The sequence below is a fragment of the Taeniopygia guttata genome, chromosome 3, assembly GCF_048771995.1.
Source record: "Taeniopygia guttata chromosome 3, bTaeGut7.mat, whole genome shotgun sequence".
Taxonomy (NCBI): Eukaryota; Metazoa; Chordata; class Aves; order Passeriformes; family Estrildidae; genus Taeniopygia; species Taeniopygia guttata.
Window position 1 is genome coordinate 97,094,242 of NC_133027.1, and position 21,673 is coordinate 97,115,914.

The window sequence follows — 21,673 nt, forward strand, 5'->3', positions numbered from 1 at the left end:
ACTTTGTTCTCACTGTACCTTGGTCACTATGGCATAAACATTCCATTCTTAAAACTTTTAAGAACTTAGTTGGTCCAGCTGACAACTACTGAAAAATTGGCACTTAATAGCTAGAAATTACAAACTGTAGAATGCCCAGTGCAGGATATTTTGGCATGCCTTAATTCATCAGTAGTACCTCTTTGATCTCCTCAGATGTCAGACATGTTAGTCATCCCTCTCTCTTATATCTTTTTCTAGAGTCCACCCAGACAGTGCAGGCCCTGCAGTATTCAACAGTGGATGGTCCAATAACAGCAAGCAAAGATTTAGAAATTAAAAGTTTGAAAGAAGAAATTGAAAAGTTGAAGAAACAGGTAACAGGTATGTTATAAATATTAATGTAAAAGCTGTAACAAGAAACTGTATTTTGTCAAGTTTGTTTTTTTCTCTCCAGTCGTAATGTTAGTTTTCCTTGGCTTTATGAAAGTTTTCCAGTCTATTTTTACTTCTCATTTTACCCCTTACTCTCCCACTGTACCTAAGCATTTTCTACAAATTCGAGTTTTCCAAGTGGCAAGGAGTAGTGCACGAGAGAGGATACAATGGGCCATGGGGCTGCACTTCCAGCCGCAGAACTGACCAAAAAAAACTGCCACCAAAATAATTCCTGCCTACAGCTGCATGGCCCCTTCTCAATCTGTGCATTCCCTGCACTCTCTCATGATTTTAATTAACTCAATAAAACAAGGAAAATACTGTTAGACAGAGAGAATTTAATCAACTTCTGATCAGATAAATCAGCACAAGGTGGGCAATAGAAGCACATGAGGAAAGGGAGATGAGAGGGAGAGCCACCTTTCAGCTCTGCTGTCAATGAACTGTCATTCCTTTCAAAACCGAGCAGTTATTTCTTTGCTTCTGAGAGTTCTTGAACATTTTACGAAAACTTAAAGTTTTGGCTGTCAAGTACCTCAGCACTTTAAGTTGGAAAAGTGTTTTTGAAATCTGTGCAGCTAAAAAGATTGATTTTTAAAATTAATGTTATGCTGCCTTTCATCAGGACTGTCATACCAGTCAAAAAGCAAAGATCTGCTTAGCCCAGTATGTGTGTTTTACAGAGGCAACTGGAGATGTTCAGGGAAAGATCCATCTTTTTCCAGCCTTACTTTCCCAGATTCTAGGCAATTCATGTTTTCATAACTTTGAGGGGGAGGGCTTACATTGTACCACTATTTTGAATATACCTATGAGTGAATCAATTTGCTGTCTAGTTAATTTGCTGTTTAGATAATACATTGTTACCCTGCTTTAAAGGCTGGTATTCAGTATTCTTGATTTGCTATTCTGAATTAAGGTGAAGGGGATTTTCTCTCACAGTGGTTCATAGCACAGGACTCCTGCTATCTGTCTCCATAATGCTGTCTTTAAAATAGGAACTTGAGAGCAGAGACATCTCAAAAAAAAAAAAAAAAAAAAAGAAGAAAGGAAGCACAGCAAGATTTTTTTTATTTAGGAAAGTTAACAATACACTGTTAGGTATCAGGTCTGGAACCAAAGAAACAGGGGAAAAGAAACCCAATTAATCTTATAGAAATAGGAAAATGTGTGCGTTTTGTGTGAAAAATAATCACAAGTAGTGGTAGATACATCTCTATTATGTGTCCATATCTTGCCTGAGGCAAGAGAAAAACAAACAGCCAGAAAGATTGGAGGAAGCTACAAAAAACATTTGTTCTGGTTTGTATTTGTGACAAGACTTCATTCAATTCCTGAAAGTGTCAGGAATGCCAGCAGTGACACCCACAGAAAGAGTTACTTGAACTTAACTTGCAGACCCTGGAGTGGATGTGTTTGGACTCTGCAGCTGCCTTGTGGGGCAGGAGGAGCTATGTGTGAACTGCAGAGTGCAGCACATAGATTACAGCCTGTTAAAATTGTGTAGTCTGAAAAAAGCCTGTTACAGATACACAGTTGGACAGCTGCTCTGGCGTGATGCAGCAGTTTTGTATTGTACCATAGGCATTATTTTTGGATAGGAACGTGGCTTAACTAGCTCAGGGAGGATCACTCTGGTTTGAGTGATGCCATGTTGGCACTATATCAGGACAAAGGGTTTTGTGAAATTTTGCTCCAGCCAAATGTCCCTACTCTTGCTGCTGTAATGAGGATAAAGGCAACATGATCAGAATCCCCTTCTCTGCAACAATCCTTACTTCAGGTTTTGAGTTTTTGAGACTACTGAAAAGCAACTTATACAAGAATAGTTTGTGAATGAGACCAGTCATTCACAGAAAAACATCAGAAGCAGCTTTAAATTGTATTTTGTTCTTTATTATTGTGCTGAAACTTAGTTCACTGCTGAAAATATCACTTACTTCCTTTGGTAATGAAAAAAAAAAGTAAAGGTGTGGAAATATTCCCCAACACATCTGCTATCCTTTTTGAAATTGAAAAGAAGTCAAAGTCTGGTGAAGTTGGTCAATACTGAGAAGTTTCCTAAAGTAATTTTCTGCTTCACACTACATACATATTTGTGTATTTTTTCCTAGACAAGAATGTGTACTTTTGCAGTTTGGTTTGGAAGTGAATAATAGGATCAAGCGAGGAAGGTGTAAAGCTTCCTAAGCACCACACAACTTTGCCAGTGTATACTTGAATGCTTTGTCTGATCCAGCTATTTGTTAGAAAAGACTCATTCGTGCCTTAAGCTGTAACTAATACAAGAAAATCTGTTAAAATAAAAAGGGAAATTTCTGTTTTACTTGATTTTTGTGGGGGTTTTGAGATAGATTTTAGAACTATAATAATGACAGAACAGAGAAACAAACCAAGTGATAGCCCTGGTTGAATGCTTCCAAATATAAGGGAGCTAGTTCCAGGTTTTCTGGATAGCCTTTAAAAGATCTAATTTTTCTACTAGATCTCATGAACTTTAAGAAGGTTCAGGTGCAGAGATGAACTTTTTATGCTTTGGACTCATCTCTTGAGTTACTAAATGTAATGTAATAATATATTACAGTGAGTGTTTGCATATATTATCAAAAATGTTAGTTACAGCTGGGGTGATTAAATGGAAAATTACCGCTTACAGCACATATGTCACACCTAGCTTTTTGTTACATTTTTTAACCTGTTTTGCTGCCTGTTCTGAAGCTGTAAGAGTAAACACCTGCTTAAAAAGGTAATAAAGAATGAACTCAAAATTGTGTCAAATTCAGGAGTGTCACTGGGAGGGCTTAGAAAAATACATTTTTCTTGTCTATCTGGTTTTCCAGGAAATGACAAGCTAGCATATGCTTTCAATTTTTGAGGTCAAAGTTATAATTTTTGTTCGCTAAGTTACATAGGAGAAAACTTTGAGGAATCTTTAATATTGCCAAATATGTAAAGGGCAGCAATGCAAGAAGAAAACAGAGCTGTGGAACAAAGTAGTTCATGCACAGAAGAGAGATTTATCTTGGCTCAGCAGAGCCATATATAAACTTTCTTTTCACTGGTGACTTCAGAGTAGACTACATAAGGAAGGCAGTTAATAATTTCTGGCTTTGAGCTGCATCTCTTATTTAAGTGCATTCTTTTAAGTTTTTAAACCAGAGTCAGTGAATTAAAACAATAGTGAATATTTTTCTAGATATAAGCTAATGGTATTAATTTGCTTATAAAATTCTTGTGTTTCAGAAATTAGCCCTCTTAAAAATGTATGTGTTTTTATATTTGATTTCTCCAAGAACCAGTCTCTTAGGGTTACATTTATAAAAATGTAGTTAAAGGCTGTTATTAAGAATATAGATGGGTTCCTGTTCTTTGGGTAAATACAAGTGGTCTGAAGACCTGCCCACAACTGAAATAAAAGAAAACATGTCCAGTGATTTCATAGAACTTGGAATTAACTTACCTTCCTATATATATTGCTTTAAAATTTTGTTTTTTAAATAAAGGCTATGAGGCAAAAAAAAACCCCTACTCACTAGCTAGAAAATTTCAGTTGCCATATTTTACGAGTTTCAGGTTTTCTTGTAGAATTTGAGGGTATTTATATGACGTTATTTAACTGTGCCATAGAAATATACTGTCACTATATAACTGACTGTTGGTAAGAAACTGGCTGCAATAGTTCTCCCTTATTTATAGTAGTAATAAAGCAGATCACATAAAAACAAGTGGTTTTCACACTAGAAATAAGTAAAATCAGCTGAAGTTAATTTTAAGAGTACTGACAGGAGAACACTTCTCAGCTCTTGAGTGACCCATTATTTTTACTGTTTCTTTTTGGGGGAAATTGGGAGGAGGAGGGAGACTGTTTATAATTACAGTGTAATAAAAGCTGTATTATATATTACATCACAGCACATAAAAGTCAAATGTATAAGTTGTGTTAAAGCATACATTACAGAATTATATATAGAGCATGGTCGTTATAATATGAGAAGACAAGTTATTATCATTTTTGTGTTGTATTCCAGCAAGCTGGGACCTTTCATTGTGTTCTCTTAAAAGCAGATAATGGCAGCTGAAACAACCTACTCCCTTTTCTAAACCTGATAAGAATCACCTTATTTTGTGATCAAATGGAAACCAGAAAAAATATCAAAGGGGCTTCAAGCAGCTAAGCCATGCTGTTCTAGGAATATTATTTTTTTTCCCTTAGAATATTAAGAGTTCTGCTGCTTTTTCTAGAATCTGGTCAGCTAGAGCAGCAGCTTGAGGAGGCCAGCACTGCAAGGCGGGAATTGGATGATGCTTCCAGACAAATAAAGGCTTTTGAGAAGCAAGTCAGAACGCTGAAGCAAGAGAGAGAAGATCTTAATAAGGTAAAATCATTTTGTCAGCAACTGTTCTAAACCCTTAAGACAGTTTTTTCTTCATTTTGCTTGTAATAACTTTCAAGTGTAAAACTAATGAGCAGATAACAAGTGTGTAGCATGACCTACTTAGCTTTCTGCCTTTTTTTTTGTTGACGAAAAGGACATTATTTAACACGTCTGTATGACTGCTGGGTGCTCCCTAAGTGATTGCTTCCAGAGGGTGAACAACTCCATAATCCAAATTGCATGGTGGCTGCAAAAAACATTTTACAGCTTCACATTAAGGTGATAATGATGGGGGTTAGAAGACAGATTAGAGAAGAACTATTCCAGACAATTTAATCTGAAGTATGGGTGAGACATTAACAGTGAAATTAATGTGAAGAATATGGTATTAAGGCTGTGTCACCGAAGTGTTTCCAGAGAGAGATGTGAAAAATTGCCCAAGTATGAAAATGGAAAAGTAATTTGAAATAACTACAGCTAAAGAATACTGGATTTTGTTTCTTCTTCTCTGATCCCTCATTTTCTTAATGTGTATCATACTGTCTTTCATGGCTCTTTTTTGTATTCATTATTAAATCAACCTGTAATCAGGTGTGAAATACATAAAACCTGTTTTTCATTGTGATCATATTGGCCCAGTATTTTAGAGTCCACACTGAAGTTGATGTGCCAGCTGTGTTTAACACTGTTTTTTCTGACCCTTAAGGCTCTTAAAATTTTGAAAGCTCCCAGTTTGTCCCAGAAAGACCATCTCTCTTCTAAACCAACTCTTAGTGATTAGGATGTCTTTTTCAGATCCTTAGAAACATGTTTAGATTTATATGGATGTCAGCAGTATTAATATTATAATATAATATAATATAATATAATATAATATGATATGATATATGATATGATATGATATGATATGATATGATATGATATGATATGATATGATATGATATGATATAATATAATATAATATAATATAATATAATATAATATAATATAATATAATATAATATAATATAATATAATATAATATAATATAATATAATATAATATAATATAATATAATATAATATAATATCAGCAGCCAAGTATTAATTCTTCCAGTTGGTGTTTTGTTTTTTTTTTTAATCCTGAAATTTGCTTTTCCTTGCCTCTTTTTTCTGCTCTGGTTTGACTGAACATTATGGAACTATTTAAACTGTTGTGGTTCCTCGTTGGTAGTGTGCTGACACAAATCTAGGGCACAGCAAGTTTTGTGAGGTATTATGATGTGGAGTTATCACTGCTCTATCAGTGTTATTTCATGCTGATTCTTTGAAAAGAACAGTTATCATATATTGCTTTTATTCATTGCAGTGTTTTATTGCCTGAAACTTTCTCTGATATTTGATTTTAAGGTACAGTGTATGGAAATCATATCTGCCATTGCAGGCCAGTTTTCTAAAGCTTTTTGAGTAACAATTTTCATAGAGCAGAGTTTCCCCTTCAATTTTAACCATTTAGCACTTGAGATTCTTGTAATTTATTTAAGTAATTATTAAAAACCAATGCTAATGACATTTGCATTAAGAAAGCGAGGTGTTTTTATATGGTAATGCAAGTGCATGAAAACCATTGTGTTTACCTGTAATAATGGAGTCAATTCCTACTTGGTTTACATTTATGGAGTTTTACTAACTCTAGTAGTGTAAAACATGCCTCTTTCCTTATTTATAGAGGCATGCAATCTATATTGTAGATGCATTCATGAAATAAAAATGAATATGTAGTTTCTATTCACTCTGGAGAAAGTGTTAGATGCTCATCCAAAGACATAATTGGCCTTGTAGCTTTCTAGGTTTATTACTTAATTCTTTTTTTAAACTGTAGGAACTGGCAGAGTCTAGTGACAGATTAAAATCCCAAGCCAAAGAGCTGAAAGATGCACACAGCCAGCGGAAATTGGCAATGCAGGAATTCTCAGAGATGAACGAGCGGCTGACAGACTTGCACTCTCAAAAACAAAAGCTTGCCCGCCAGCTCCGAGATAAGGAGGAAGAAATGGAAGTGGTGATGCAAAAAGTAGAAAGTTTAAGGCAAGAGTTACGCAGAACAGAGAGACTTAAAAAAGAAGTAAGTGGTGAGAAGACTGTTTAGACTTATGAAATAAGTTATATGTAAGGATTTCTGAGTATTTTTTTTAATTTGTAAATCTTTAACCTTTTGTCTGTTGTTTCAAACAGTACCAGTTTTGTTTTCTAAGACTTTGAAGTGTTCAGTTTGGTGCTGAAGATTTCTCTCTTATATTGAAAACCATCAATAGATTTTGGAAAAAAAATGCAGAATCCTATCTATTAAAAACTTATGTACTTTTGTAGCTGGAAGTCCAAGCTGAAGCTGCAGCTGCTGAGGCATCCAAAGACAGGAAATTGCGAGAGAGGAGTGAACAGTACTCTAAACAGTTGGAAAGTGAAGTAGAAGGGCTAAAGGTTAGTCTGTTTTGATATTAACACCTGCAAACTTACTAGTCAAGTAGGACTTGGATCTGTTTGATTGCTTTCAGATGTAGGACAGAAGGGTTTTGTCAGTCTGTCATTTCAGTTGGTGCTGAATGTTAATGCAGGCATGCATTGCATTATTGCCCAGAAAAATTAACATTTGCCTGATATGCTATTTCTTAATAATCAACTTTGTCTTACCACATTGCTTCCATTAATACTTTGCTTAACTTTACCTGTTAAAAGCCTTTTTATTTTAGCATAGGATGGTTGAATATTTGAAGATAAAACTGCAATCTAGGCAGGTTTCTGTGTAGGTGTTCTGTCTGCTGTGTTGTTCCTCATGTTTCCTCCACAATAGATGTCAACTGATGTAACCATACAGGAACAGTTTTAGTACATTCTGCTTCTTAGCCAGAGGATGAGGCATTTTTGCCCAAGAGCAGCATTGAGGATGAAGTCTTTGTTTATACTGATGAGATTGCTCACATGTGCATGTGATTTTAAAAGAAGAAATTTAAGGCAGCCAAGAATGTTAATTGTTATCTTATTCTGTGATTTAGTTTTTCATGCAGTGTTCTAGAGAAGATAGGCTTTCTCAAAAATTGAATAGAAAGTTTTAAATTTACTTAAGCGGATTGCTGTTCATTCACAGCAAAATCCTGTTCCAAATGTTTCATGCAGTAGGGTAATTCCAAACTTTTTGGGCTAAATGTGAGATTAGTCCTAGTCTGATTTTAATTGAAATGAGCAACCAAATCTTGTTTCATTAGAATTCTCTGGGACATTCATCGACGTTAAGTTATGGCACAGAAAATTTGATGGTTTTTTGCAAACATTCTTCTATTTGGGCTTCCTTTGCTAAAAGAAAATAAGGAATTTTATTCAATATGAAGTTTGGATTAATAAATTTTTACTGCTTTGAATTCAGACAACAATCTGAATTCACAGCAGTAAAAACTTCATTAATCCAAATTAACATGTGTTTTCTTCAGCTCCCATGAATCTTCCCCATCAGCAAAGAGTTTGTATGACAGTTTAAGAGGCAAGAAGAATTTATGGGGAGATCTGTTGAGAATAAATGATACACTGATTTATAACAGCAGGGCAAGTTTGTCAGAAGAGGAAAAGGGAATTTTAGCCTTCTTGGTAATATTTTGCAATTCAGTAAGCACACTTTGGATCATGAGTGGTTGTTGTGATACTGCACTGTCCATTCAGTAAAAGCTCTGCATGGCTCCTTAGTTAAATTTAGGGAGCTCTCTTACACAAAAGTATTTAAATAAGAAAGGAAGGTTTCCCCAGATGAGGAGAATAGAAAAGACTATAAATGATGGAAGGTTAAGTGTAAAGAGGATGTTGAAAGCTAAATAAAGAGAATTTAGGAAGTATTTTGCAGAGGATGCTCAGAGTGATTGTGGCGAGTTCTCTAAATCCAAAGCAGAAAAGCCTCAGGAAACTCATGGGGCTGCTTAGGGATGGAAAAGGCAATCTCTGAACTAACAGAGCTGTGGCATAAAATGCTCCACAAGTCCTTGGCATGTCAGACTTCATTGCTGAAGGAGGGGAGATTGCCCCACAGTGGGTTCTTTGCAGCAGGCTGGGCAGTTGAGCTGGATGTGTCTGGGATGATTGCAGGGAGCAGGAGAGCTGGCAGGTGAGTCAGACATGCAGTCACCTGAGGGAGTTCTGAAGAACTTAAATGAGAAGAGAGCTGTTGGCCAATGTGAACTCCCTTATTACCCCTGCTTATTACAGGCAGCCTACTGTGCCACTGTAGCTCTCATTCAGATGGTCTGGGGAGGTGCAGAGGGCTGGGTGCAGCTTCCTCAGGAAGGGAGCAGAGCCTGTGGTAAAGGATAATGCCAGAGTTCATGGAAGAAGCAGACAGAGCCTGTTGGGAAGAAGGCAGTGTGCCTTCTGTCCAGCCAAGTGCTGCAGCACTGACCTGCTGGGGCTCTGCAAACTTGTCAGTCAAGTGTGTGGACAGAGGGGATCCTGTGGATGTCATGTATTCAGATTTTCAGTAAAATCAGACTCAATATTAGTCAGCAGTGTGCCCGGTTAGCCAAGAGGGGTGCATTAAACAACAGCTGTCAATGTGCCAGGAGGTGCATTATGTCTCAGTTGCACCATTTGTCCATTTCAAATAGTCATGTATGAAAACATCTATTAAAAACATCCATTAAAAAGTATTCTCTGTTTAATATATCTCTCTAGTTCTCTAAGCCATTGTTCAATACCATTGGGCTTTCTCCTCTACTGCTCCATCTCTTATGGTTGCAATAGTATCTTTTCATTTTTCATTGTAATAAAAAATGTGCAATTCCACTAAAACATTTTATGTACCTGCTAGAGGATGTTGCAAAGCCTATATTTTTTCTGTTCTCCATTGCCCTGTATGTGTGAACAATTTAGGATGTTGGGCAGTAACAAACAAGTTTCATAGTGCCTGTGCACGAAAGAAAATTCCTATGCTGCTTTAAAAAAAAAAACCTTTCTCCAAAGCATCTCCTATTAGGATGGCATCTTCCTTCTCCAGTTTATTGTTCTGCATCCTAAGGGCAGGATTTTACTCTTAGATCAAACCAGATGGTTGTTTTGATGAGTTAGAGAAAACAGTGCAGTAGCAGCACATCTCTGGCTCGTACATGTAGGGGGGTTTGCAGTTTTTTGCTGACACAAACAGCAAGGCCCAGCTTTCTCACAGAATTTGTCATGGTACAAATTCAGCTCATCAGAATGTTCTACAATTACATTTAGCTCTTAAAGCCTGTTCATAGATCAGGAAAAGAAAATTACCCAGAGCCATGCCAAAAGAAGGGTGACTGAGAAGTTTGTAACATCTCATGCTAAGAATGGAGGTATAATTAACAAAATACCATCAATCCTCTGGAAGGTATGACACAGTCACTGTGAGGAAGTAGGTTATCCAGTCACCTGCACTTTCTCAAAACAGTGTTTTTATTAATTTCATTTCCTTAGAATACCTTTAATTACATATTTTAAAAACCACAAGAAACTCCAAACCAAATTGTCCATATGTCAACATTAAGAAGTTATTTCCATACTTGGATTTCAGTGCATGTCATGACACTATCTCATTTTGAACCTGATCTTGCTCCTCCTCTATATTATGGCAGGACATTGAGTTTAGTGTGTGCAGCATTTGGTGCAAATGTGTATGTATCCTTAAGCAGTATGTAAAGACTATTGAAATCCCAGAAGACCTCACTAAGAGAGCTATGAAACTGTGAAAAGTGAAGTAATTACTCTTTTTGTTTAAAGCTTGTTTTTCCTATTAATCCACTATGATAGAGGCGGTCAGTTTAAGTAAAATAGGTCAGGTTTCCTTCCTGGCTGATACAATTCATAGAGTGTTTCTGTAGCTAGATTTTAGCTTTCAGTTAAACCTCTGCTTGTCTTAGTATGGCTTTTCCAGAAATCATTTGTCCTTCAGAATATATTAACTGTATATCCTTGTCCATATTCTGCATTTCTGAAAGTCACTTCAGCTTGGTGCTGTCAGCTGTGTCAGAGGAAGCATCAAAGTCTTTAATTCTGTGGTCACTTTCTGACTGCATTTAAGGGGAGTCAGAACGTGACCAGAGGCATTTAATGATCAAATTTTCAGTGGCTTGAAAACTACTACTGCACTTAAATAACAAAATAATAGAGTGTCATTCCAATTTATGCTCTTAACAAATTTTGAAATAAATTGAGGTAGATGTGTTTAACTCAAGGCTCTAATGGGATATTTTTAAACAACGACTTTGGAATATTGAGTTGTTATTAAGCATAATTTTCAGCATTCTTGAGTGTTAATTTGGGGCTGTTTATTTTAGCAAAAACAGGTTGGTCGCTCACCTGGGGTAAGCAGTACAGAACACCAGCAAGAGATCACTAAATTAAAGGCAGACCTGGAAAAGAAGAGTGTTTTCTATGAAGAGGAACTATCTAAACGTGAAATGATGCATGCTAATGAAATAAAAAGTCTGAAGAAAGAACTGCGGGATGCAGAGAGCCAGCAGCTTGCCCTCAAGAAGGAGATCATGGTTTTGAAAGACAAGTTAGAGAAAACCAGAAGAGAAAAGTGAGTATTCTATGAAATTTACCTTTTCTTAACCTTTGAAGTCTCCTAGTATTGTTCCAAACACAGTGTCACTTCCTTAAGTGTAATGCAGGCTGTTGCATTTTGGCTGAGTTGATACCAGGGTTAAAACCAGTCACCTTTAAAAACAGAACAGAACAAAAAACTCCACATCCTTGTACTGAAACAGTTAATTTTGCCCCAGAACTGTTTTATTGGCTGACCATTCCAAGGTATGTAACTTGAATTACAGACTTGCAACTTGGGGTGAGTTGACCCCTGAAACTTATGTCGCACTTTAAAACAGTTTCTCAATATTTTTCTTGTATTTGGTATTTTCATCTTTTGATGCAAAACCAATTTGTTAGAGATCAAGTATTGTTTACATTTCTGCCAGCACAGGAACAGTCATTTAATGTGAGCTGAGGCTAATCCATGCTGGGTTCCAACCAGTGTTAACATCAGTCAGCAGACTACTGTGGGCGTAAGCTGCTTTATCTCTCCTGACATGGTAATTTGTCAGACCTGCTTTTTTCTCTTCGACATGGTAGAGCTTATAACTGGCCTTGAGATTGTTCCTTGAGGCATTCATCAATAAAAGCCAGTTTTTCTGTTGGATAGTGTAGTAGTGGGAATAAGTTATAAATTGAACATGCTCATGTTCATTCATAAAAAATTTGGAATGCTTCATAGACGCTAATATAGATGAGTTTTTTTGCTGCTGTAGCAAGATGGCAGATGAGTCAAACCATGGAGAAGTCCCTGCTGAGAGCTTAGCCAAACTATAGCAAGACTTTTAAATATAAGTGGTAAATTAAATACAATTTTTTTCAAAACGTTTATACAAATAGAGGTGGAAACACTGTATGTCTGGTAAATTGTATTCAGCAGGGATCACAGATCATACGGCTTAGAGTGCAGTGCACAAGCTGTTTCTTCCTAGCATGCAGCTATTCGATGGGCTGGACCTACTAACAGCTCAGGAGTTTGCTGCTGTGTTCTGGGTGGAGAGGTGAAACTTGCCTCAACAGCGTGTTTTCATTGTGACACAGCTTCATGGTCTTGCTGAACAATGAGTTACAAATGCACTAAAGGCTATTCTGTCTTGAAACATATAAAAGTGATTGTATGCACTCTTTAAAGTGCAGCAGTGTCTCAGAAGTAGGACTGTTAAATAAAGAGTCATGAATTGTTTCTGCAGGTTAAACTGTTTGTAAGGATCATACCTCCAAGCAATGACCAAACAAAAAACTCCTTCTTTCCCAATTCTGATGTTGTACAGCTGCAGGCATTCTAATGAGATGTCCATTCTAGCTAGTTCAGGAACTCTCTTTCAGTCTGGTCTCTCTCTCTATAAATAAAAAAAGAACTAGGTACAGATCTACAGTGGGTGCTGTCGTAGCCATGTGTTTCTGTGTGTGTTTCAAGTGTTTGTGTAAGAGGAGGTTTTAAAGTGTGAGCAGAAAAGTGTCACATAACCGATATCCAACACTTGGCTCCTCGGAGCAAGGGCTGCAGCACCATGTTCCGTCAGGTGTCCAAGCACATGATCAGTGCTTGGGGATGGCCTGATCCTATCTGTCTTTTGTTAAACAATCTGCAATATTTCATGCAAGCATCAGGACTCCACAGAAAGGCAGAAGTCCACTGTTCAAGTTATGCTATGGTTTGAGTTCTGCAATTTAGAAGGGAAGCTTAAGGAATGTAGGAATTGCTGTTGCTAATCTATATTTGGTAGTTTTCCTTAAAAGAACGTAGATTTGCTGTTTCTGCTTATCCATATTGGTTTTAGGTTTTGTAGTCTGGCATGAAAAGCTTTTTGTGAGTCTTCCAATAGAGAAGTGTTGAATGCAAGCACTGAAAAGGAAGCACCTGGAGGCTTTGTGCTGAAATAAGTGGAATTATTTCAACAATAGGCTTGGGGTGGGCGTGGAGTTGAAGTGTGCTTATACAGTTTGGCAAAAATATTTAAGTAGTCTAAAAATAATTTTCAGTGCATATTAAAAAAGATCTTGGTAAGAGGATGTGGTTGTATTACTGTGTAAGATGAGTGAATTACATAGGTTATTCTAAGCAAGGATCAGTAAGAGCTTTGACAAAATCTGCATGTCTATTTTGTGTAACTTGCATGTTGGTGGTTTCTGGTTTGCATTTTTAAAATACATATTTTTCTTTGTTTCCTTCCATTTTAAGCTTTCTAACTTCTGCTATTTCCAAAGCACAAGTCGTCAAAGGAGATTACCTTCCTGTACAAAATGATTGTGTTTTTTGAAGTCTCATAAACTGCATGCTATTAAAGTTGGAAGCAGAGGAGCACAGTATCAGGCCAGTGATCTGTGTAGCGCTAAATTCCATTTCTTAGAATTCTCATTAGGAAGTATTTCAGAAGAAGATGCAGAAACTGTGTAAAATAAATCACATTTGTAGAAACTTCTTTTAGGCCTGTCATTTCATGATGGATTTATAAAGCAGAGAGCTTTAAGAACACCATTTGCTAGTTTTAAATTGTGTGATATAAAGAAGCCTGGGGGGCTGGTGTTTGTTTCAGGTCTATTTTTCTTGGTTTCAAAGCAGTAAGATAAAATATTTGGCCTCTTTGTTCAGATGCAATAAAGAGCTGGAGTGACAAAGTGATACCATAAAACAGTATTTCACATTGCTTGCATGTGGTTTGCTGCAGTTTTACTGATAAAAAGAAAGCTAGGTTGTGTATATTTTCTTAACTTGTAGAGGAGACACATAGCTAAATGTTAGATGAGAGAAGTTTGAAGGGAGAGGAACATGCCAGGCTTCAAAGCAAAAGCATTATTTTGATCTTGCTGCCTGTCCAAGGTACACCTATGGAGTCTGTCACAGGTCTGTTGTTTGCCGAGTTGCTGTTCGGGTGCGGTGGATTATACCCACATTCTTCTCTATTTCAAATTTATCTTCATTTCTGTATTGCACTGTAGCAACCTGACTTACTGGGGTAATCACAGTCACCAGCTGAATTAAGAATGTAAAATATAGAAAATTACAAACACGTTGGGCTCTTTCACTAATCCATAGTATCCTTAATCCACGGCCATTTATGGCTGCTTTGAGCCCTAAAGCCTTAAAAGAATAAATTTAAGACAAATACTGAAAAAAATTCCTAAACAAACCCATGAAAGCTGTGTAAAAGAAATTAATTAAAAGTTAGTTTGGTCTTCTGTCTGCAAAATTAGCTTTGAATCTACGCCTTGAAAACAGGAGCAGGAGCTGTTATTAATTCCTGTGACAGCCAATGCTTTAATCTCTTCCTGTCTTTTCCCTACACTGCTCATCATATGCATGGAATCTGTTGATATAGAAAAGGAGTGGTGGTGAATTTCAAACTTGGCATTTAAACAGTGAGATAGTATGTAACTTTACTAGGATGAAGTGTTATGTTTCAAAGGACGCCTGGCAATGTAGAATTTCACCATAAGTCTGACATGTTGTACTAGATTTCAAAGAGTGGTTGAAGCACTAAATGAATTTCAAATTAAGAGTAGGAAATTCAAAGCAGCACTGCTCTTAGCTGAATTCACTGTAACCACTGATATTTCTCTTCTTTGGAGAGTGTTTTCTCAATTAGGCAAAGCTGTAGTACTTTTGCATCTCAGGAGAAGAAACAAGAATGTTATTTATGTTTGCATTGTGTAAAATTCTGATCATTATCTAGAAAAAAAATTACAGTGCTCAAGACAAGGTTTCCCCTGGATTTTAATTTTACAGAGTTAACCTTTAATACTGAGCACTTTTCCAAATCTTTCAGACTGGACAGTCGTATTTGCTGAGTGGATATTTTCTGTATCTAGGGCATTTATAGTATAGCTTTATCAACCTACTGAGGAACTTTGTGCCAGTGACCTGAATAGTTGGTAAAAATGTGATACAAGATGCAAGGCTAGTGAATCTGAAAACAGTAGAAACAGTAGATACAAGGTGGGAGTTACATGTCTAAAACATTGCTGTGCACTACTTAAAGGAAATTCCATGGGTTTTTAGAAAACAGGGTGCCTGCAGCTTCATTTGTTTTCAGGTTCTCACATTCATTGTGCAAGATCAAAGTTGATATTAAGCAGAATTAGCCAGGGGTTCTCCTCCACTGGATGACATCCATGGGAGAAGGGAAGGTTTGGGGTGAAACAGCTACCGTGAGACCTTCTCATAAAGAATGGTCCAAACTTGCTGTACAATCTGGTGATATTAGGAATGTGTAAGGTATCCGTCCACTTTTTGCTCGTGATGAGTATATGATACCTGAATTAACAGTTCACATATAACTTCTGAGCTGTTCTAAATTGCCCAAAGACTAGCCCATATATGTTTTTCTCATCAGAGACCCAACCCCAAGTGCTCTCATTTAGCTTCTATGTGCTCTGGTTTCATGTGTGGTCATTTTTGCCTGTCATTCTGTGTGAAACTTGGAATTCTAGAAATGTATGTGTTACAATAATGATCATGTGAGCTGAGAATGTGCCCTGAGCATTTTACAATGTCGACACATACTTTGGTCTGCTCATTGTGTGAAGGATACATCTGTAGAATAAAATTTGTGTAAGTGGATTGATAAGCGTTGGCTTGGTGGAGCTTTGTTAATTCTGTACTGAGGGATTCTGTACTAAATCTAAAATTTAACAGGCTGGCTTGCAATCCTAAAATGGTGATATATTAAACTGCTTAATTTTAATAGCCTGTGCTATTATCAATGTAGTACTTCCCTTGTATTTCCCTGTCCCAATGTGTGTGCATTGATCTCATTGTGTTTAAATGAATAATGGGGTGAGTTAGAATAGAAAACTCTCTAATTCTGCTTCACTTTATTTCTTAGCCAAAGTGAAAGAGAGGAATTTGAAACAGAGTTCAAACAAAAGTATGAACGAGAAAAGATTCTGCTGACAGAGGAAAACAAAAAACTTACAAATGAACTTGATAAGGTAAGTGCTGATTAGTTGAGCCCTGAATTTACAACTATTGTATGCTATGTGCAGATTGGACAATATGGAGCTGCATTGGTTATTACTAACTCTTAACTGAAAGCGGAAATTGATTTTACACAAAATTAGTGATTAATATTAGATTTGAATGGAATATCTGTATGCATCTGAACTTGTGAAGGCATGTGCATATATATATATATATGCATATATGAGTATTAATATGTGGGAATGGAATTAGATGGTCTTACATTTTGGTAAGATTAATTCTAGACAGCACTGTAAGCCAACAAAAAAGGATTATTTCATTGTATCACCCAAATATAAAAATACATAGTTAATTATGTGATTACTTAGAATATATTTGCATGTCAATCGTTTGAAATACCAGGGCCCCTCCTACCCTTTGAGATTAAGTGTTACTTTGAGATACTTAAAAAATACAAATTATATTAACTGAAGTGTACTGAGCAAGAAATGATTATGATTTGTGCATTTGGATTGTCTCTTTATTGTTCATTTTGACAGGTTATTCAAGTTCATTGTGCATTATTCAAGTCTTGTTAAACTTGTCTATTCCTTTTGTAATGCATTAAATTTTCTAAAAATATGATGAAAGTACAATGTTCTTCAAAGTAAGCATGTTTGCATGTCTGTGCTTAAATTATAGTATATTTTCATACCAGTATAGGACAGACATTATATATGCGTATAGGTAGGCTTAGGCCAAGAAAACTAAGAAAGAGCCTAGTCACTTTGATAGTTTTTCTGCTCTCTCTCTTCCCCATTACCTTTGTATTTTTCTTGTCAAATGACATATAATAAGTAGGCATATTTAAATTATACACCCATTTAAATGATAAAAAGGGTGTGGACTTATTCATATTTGGAGTAAAAAGCAAAATAGATTTTAAATTGGCCATTCTTTTATAATTTTGAATTGTTAATATATTTCAGTACTAAAAGAAGTACTTTCACCTGAGATTTCATTCTCCTAAGCAGGCCTCCCTATAAAATCTATCTGGTCTCTGATTCCAATTTGACTTTCTGAATAATTACTTAACATAATGAAGGTTTAGTTCCCAATAGGAGCTTGGGTAAGCTGTGGCTTTTGTCTTGCAGAATGTGTCTGTATGAATGGCAGCAATTTGAATGAGAGAGGTTAATTGCTAGGTATAACATATTGTACGTAGAGATGTGCATTTAATTTCAATTTCCCTGTCTGCAAGTAAGTCAAATGAAAAATAAGGGAATGTGAGACACCTGGAGAATCTCAGAACTGTCTCATGCCTGTATCTGTTCAGTCTCTCTCTCCATGGTTACTAAACAAGGGAGAGGTTCAACAATCTTATCTGAGCCATAACTATTTTTATGCCTTTACTTTTCTCTTCTAGTGTAGATTTTTCTATACAGAACATCCCACACCTATATGGTGCAAAGCAGAAACCTAAGAGTTTTAGAGGTATTTGGAGACTACTTCTCAGAAAACTCATTAAATTGACAGAGTAAAAATGTTGTTCAAGTCCTTAAAAGTGGCTTTTCAGTACGGCTAAGGTTATACAAGGAGAGATTCTTATATAAGGTTATATTAGAAGAGATTCTGGCTTTTATCATTACATGGTGTTTATTGTGGTGACCAGTACCAATTTCTAAAGCAAATGCAAGGTGTGGGAGAGGGAAACATGTGGTTTTGAGTCTGCACAGAGATGTAGTCACAGCAGTTTAACGAGTTGTTTAAATTGTCCTTCAGCTCACCACTATGTTTGAGAGGCTGAGTATGAATAATCGGCAGCTGGAGGAAGAGATGAGAGACCTGGCTGATAAGAAGGAGTCCGTGGCTCACTGGGAGGCCCAAATCACTGAGATCATCCAGTGGTGAGTGCTCTGCTCTCATGGCATGACAGAAACCCCTCAGTGTGTGGTGGGGCTGGTGCTGAGTTTTTGTCTTTGCACATGGCACTTGGAAGTTCTGAGGTGAAACCTCACGCCTGTCTGGGATTCTGCTGGGGTTTTGGCTGAGATTTTAATAATATACATATCCAGAAAATTGTGCTCCTCCTTAAGAGTGAAAGTGTCTCACCAAATAGAGCTTTTCAAAGAGCAGAAGAATCATGGCCATTGGGTGTGGCTTGTGGCTGTGGAAGAATGCTGAAAGGAATCGTGCTGAGCTCACGCCTCTGAGAGGGAGCAAGCCTGGGAAAAGTAGTGGCTGAGTGTCCTTGGCATGTGGCAGAATGAAACAAATACAGTGCCACTTTTATGTGATTTTTTCACAAGGAGAGTATTTGAGACTATATCCCTAATCCAGTCAAGTGATGTTTGTAATGGTACTTTTGCTAAATAATGATGTTCTCTTTTTAGAGTCTTCTGTCCAATTCTATTAAATTAAAGAGAAGAAAAAAAAGATTGAAACTACTAGGAGAAAAAGATTGTGTATTCTGAGTTTTTAATCTGTCTTTATTTTTCCTCTTCATACCTGTTTATCTTCCCTCACTTTTAATGGTCCATTGCAGTGTTTCACATCTACAAAACCAGTTTGCATTCAGACATTTTATTTTACAGATCATCCACTTCTGGGAAGATATGCTTCATGATATACTAGTGTTTTCTGTTACTGGTTGATTATTCCCTCCCTCTGTTTTTCCTGTCTTGTGTTAGTGAAAAAAATCTAATTTGTTATGTCCAGTCAAAAATGGGAAACATTGCTTTAGAGAAACCTAGTTTGGTATTGTTGTCCAGTTAGTTTAATTTTGTTGTCCAGATATAGGGAAGTTTGGCTTTTCAGTAGTTCCATGTGACTATATAACAAGGCATAAGGGCCATCCTCTGGATTTCCACTGTGTTGTAAACAATGTTTGTTGCATTAAAAGTATGTAATGCTGATCTGTGCTATGAAGTCCAGTTTGTCCCAAGGTACTGTATTTGTAGCAGAAGCTTAAAAATGTAAAGGGCCTACTTTGTGTGTGTTCCTTTTAAATTTTGTCACTCATAACACTGATAGTAGTGGACAACCTGAGTCACAAATTTATTTTTTTTTTAAATGTAATTGGTTTTTTAAACAACTTTTAATTTCTGGCCAACTGGAAATGTTTATTCAGAAAAAAAAAAAATCAAGGTAACAAGTGAGACAAGTCTATAATTTCACATTCTTTATTGCTTTATGATAGTGCTTATCTGTCATATTGCACCTAGGTAATCAAATACAATTTTTCAGATTTACATGTGAAAACACTCATATAACTTGGCAGTTATAGGAAAAGACAAATCAGAATTCATTGTGGATTGTTCCACTTAATACAATGTAAAAGTATACCAACAGCCATTAAGAACGTAACTTCTCCTTTACTTTATGAGAGTGTTTAATAGTTTAAGATGTATTACTGATGTGGTTCAGGCAAATGATAAAGCATTTTTCATGTTAGGGATGTCACTGTAAAGGGTAAAAGAGTTTGGGCTTCAGTTTTTTATTAGCTCTGAAGATACTTGGTGAAAAAGAACAGGAACATGCAAGACTTAACTTTCTGAATGACAAGCATCATTTTGCTGATCCCTTATGATAACATAGTGTCTTCTGAATGGTACAGAACTAAAAATTAAAGAATTATGTGAAAAGGAAAAAATAGAAGTACTGAGGGCAAACATTAAGGGAATTTTAAAAGTCTGGATTGGTTCCAGTTTTTCATCACTAAACACATCTCAATTTTCCCTCCATACTTTTCTCTGCTTATGTTAAATTTTTTTCAGCTATGTGAGGCCTTATCTTAGGTCACATTTTTTCCATGTTATGTTTAGATTTTTCCATGTGTTACCCAGATAATCTGGTCATGTCCATCTGCTGTTCTTAGAATTCAGCACTAGGCCCTTCTCTGGGGAACATGGCTGCTATATGAAGTATGTAAGCATCTATTATAACGATAAATATTTTAAAAGAAAAAACCCACACCTAATTTTGGAGAAAACTAGTCTTATTTAATCAGTCACAAGCTTGTGTTTCCCTCAGAAGAACATACAATTCTGTACCTGTCCACATCTTCAGTGTGACAATGGAATGCCTTGGAGCTAGCAAAGTAAGGGAGAATTTGTGGGCTCTCTCTTCAAAACTTGGCGTATTTCTCTCCTTTTTCAAAACTTAATAGATCTCAAAATACATATTAAAATATATATTTTGGGTGCATTATTTCTACCTCCTAAAATCTGCCATGTTCTTTTTGTACCATGATCCAGGAATGACAGGATGCAGTAATAGAATTACTTACTGGGTTTGTAAACAGTTTGCTCAGAGCCTGTAGTAGTTCAAGGGACTTGTTTTAGCCCTTGAACTTGTTTTAGTTTGGAGTAACACAAGCCCAAGTAGTTCCTAAATTCTTTTAAATACTTTGCCATCTAAAGGATACTTCTAAAGAAACTACATTGAATTCACACTTTGGATGGTTAAATTTGTCATTTTCTTCATGATTCCTGTGGCCCTTCTAAAGTGCTGTTTCTCACAGATTTTATAACTTGTGAGTAATTTTGATGGCTTATCACATTCCCTTTAGCCTTTCCTTGCTTTCTTACTGTGCTTTATTGCATCTTTAGGAATAATGTATGAAAACCTTTTAATCTTGCTGTTGCTATCTCAAGATACCACAAACAAGGCAATATTTTAATATAAACACTTATATCAGACTTTGACTGCAAATTCTATTGTGGACTCAACAGACCCTCACGGATCATTCAGCCTTAATGGAGCTATTATATTGACGAGTTTATATTAGCCAAATCACTCATCATTCCTTGACAAGAGTAAGAAATATTGAGGCTTTTATAGTGGGCTATAAATTTTCCTGTGGGAGATGGGAAGGAGATTAATTGCACTGGAGGTTAATGCAGTCACTTGAAAAAGGAATCTTTTAAATAGCCGTGGTACCGTATTTCTGTGCTGTGCAGAAAGGAGGTCGCTGGGAACCTCAGTAGTGATTCCCAATGTAGTTGGCAGGAATCTTGACTTGGGAGGGATTAATCTAACCTAGCTGTAAAAATCCTAAGATAGACAACTCAATAAATCCTGTGACTAGTACTCTAGAAGTCTGGTTTTCTCACCACAGGTTGAAAAGCAAACCTACAAAACTCATATCAGATAGATAATTAATTGTGTTTTTGAGTATGTTTATGTGGATGAGCTGAATCCTTCCAGTTTTACCTATAGAGTGGATGTTAGGCTTAGATTCAGCTGCCCAAAAGCTGTCAGTTGTTTACAACAATATTTAGTTAATATTTTCCTTATCAGCCAGATTTTTTGTACTATTGTTAGTTTTATCTTAATTGATCTCATTGAAAAATCCCCAACACAAAACCACCACCAGAAGGAAAAAAACATAAAGTACCAACTACCCCCTC

The 21,673-nt window shown here is 36.3% G+C and overlaps 1 protein-coding gene across 15 annotated transcripts in view; it reads left to right on the forward strand.

Moving 5' to 3' along the window:
- CDC42BPA (CDC42 binding protein kinase alpha) overlaps positions 1-21,673 on the forward strand; it is a 181,699-nt gene that overhangs the window by 109,759 nt on the left and 50,267 nt on the right. For 12 of the 15 annotated variants that reach the window (XM_030268942.4, XM_041715391.2, XM_030268943.4 and 9 more), the window contains exons 12-18: positions 241-363; positions 4,660-4,793; positions 6,654-6,896; positions 7,142-7,252; positions 11,107-11,354; positions 16,189-16,294; positions 18,045-18,169. In XM_030268942.4, coding sequence (XP_030124802.4) covers positions 241-363; positions 4,660-4,793; positions 6,654-6,896; positions 7,142-7,252; positions 11,107-11,354; positions 16,189-16,294; positions 18,045-18,169 — 1,090 coding nt within the window. The remainder of the gene's footprint in view (positions 1-240; positions 364-4,659; positions 4,794-6,653; positions 6,897-7,141; positions 7,253-11,106; positions 11,355-16,188; positions 16,295-18,044; positions 18,170-21,673) is intronic. The other 3 variants (XM_032747408.3, XM_032747410.3, XM_030268948.4) reach the window with 2 other exon arrangements.